The sequence below is a fragment of the Rhinopithecus bieti genome, unplaced genomic scaffold, assembly GCF_001698545.2.
Source record: "Rhinopithecus bieti isolate Rb0 unplaced genomic scaffold, ASM169854v2 scaffold_41160, whole genome shotgun sequence".
NCBI lineage: Eukaryota > Metazoa > Chordata > Mammalia > Primates > Cercopithecidae > Rhinopithecus > Rhinopithecus bieti.
Window position 1 is genome coordinate 1 of NW_016892704.1, and position 1294 is coordinate 1294.

A 1294-nucleotide genomic window follows, 5' to 3' on the forward strand; every position below is an offset into this window, starting at 1 on the left:
GGAAGACAGATGATGCTCAAATTTCTTTTCCATTAAGCAGTTGTTTCTGGTGATGAAGAATGATTTGGTAAAGCAGTTAACAAAACATTTTCCAAAGACACCAGAGGGTCTGTATAGTACTGCAAAGCAGGACTGAATCCCTTCTGCTGCAAATACTGGATTCGACCTTGGTCAATCAGCAATTTACAAAGATGCCCTATTTTCTTCTTTTCTTCAACACTAAGAAGCCTAAATTGAATAAACACATACAAAACATTGTTAAAATTTTGCCAAAGTTTATAAAAAATTATTTTGTCACTTCTATTTATTGAGAGAATGTTAACTAACCCATAATGTACTAAGTACTTTATCCCATGCTTCCAAGACACATTATATTTATGACCACAATAAAAGATGTGTATATTTTAGCTTATTCTAAAATTAGATTATAAAATACATTTTCATGAATTGTTGATAATAGTCATCTAAAGTACAGTATAATACAATATTCCTCCTTTAGTGTCATACATTACAAAAGTAGTCTCTTACCCAGGCAAACTATCAGCGCCATCATCTGTGATTCTGTATCCTCCATCATCATGCTCTTCACTATCATCATTCTGATTATCTTGTCTCTTTGTGGTACTATTTGAGGTTTCCAAAGATGTTTTCCGCATCCCACAAGTTGCCCAACTACTCATTCGCTGGAAATAGTGGAATTCCACTGCTCCAAGGCCTAGAGCCCTGAAATATTCTTTGCCCACATAATGTCTCCAATCACACCTGTGGTGACAACAGAGTGCAATAACAATGCCAGCCACAGGGTTCCACTTCTCTGGGACATTTTTTTCATTTCCTTCCTTGGCCAAAGTGTAAATTTCTTTTCTGTTTTATCATTCTTTATGCGTTTGGCTAAAGGTTCTTCATTCCTTTCCTCAAAACTGGCAGCATAGGTTTCAATCAAACATCGTAATGCAAGATCTGCAAACACAATTATGTGGCCCCCCGAAACCACATCATCTTTAAAATAAGTATTTTTTACATTTATTAAGCAGTACTGTTTTAAAACCCAACAATAAAACAGCAAAACCTACTCAGCTTTATATTTGTAATAATTCTATGGTGAATTATCAACGTCGTTCAAATTTGCTCTTCTTACTATCTTCTCAATTTCTTTAATGATTTATTTTGCATAAAGCCTACTTTCCAATAAAGCTATCTGAAGCTTAAGATCTACAATTTGAAGAACTTTTACCCAGCTACCTGAACTGTCTCTCATTTTTCCTACCTTAGCTGAGGAAATGACTTGTACAGG

The 1294-nt window shown here is 34.9% G+C and overlaps 1 protein-coding gene across 1 annotated transcript; it reads right to left on the minus strand.

Moving 5' to 3' along the window:
• On the minus strand, nucleotides 1-858 carry LOC108525930 (tRNA:m(4)X modification enzyme TRM13 homolog). Its single transcript, XM_017866693.1, has 2 exons — nucleotides 529-858; nucleotides 1-228 (listed from the first exon to the last, which is right to left on the minus strand). Exons 1-2 carry the CDS (start codon nucleotides 678-680, stop codon nucleotides 33-35), a joined length of 348 nt encoding a protein of 115 aa, XP_017722182.1. The 5' UTR covers nucleotides 681-858; the 3' UTR covers nucleotides 1-32.
• Nucleotides 859-1294: the final 436 nt, after the last annotated feature.

What these genes read in the sequence shown, in the direction of transcription:
- LOC108525930 (XM_017866693.1), bottom strand. Translation starts at nt 680, where the DNA reads ATGAGTAGTTGGGCAACTTGTGGGATGCGGAAAACATCTTTGGAAACC. An exon ending in GGCGCTGATAGTTTGCCTGG is followed by an intron (nt 229 to 528) that starts GTAAGAGACTAC and finishes TATTCAATTTAG; the next exon opens with GCTTCTTAGTGTTGAAGAAA.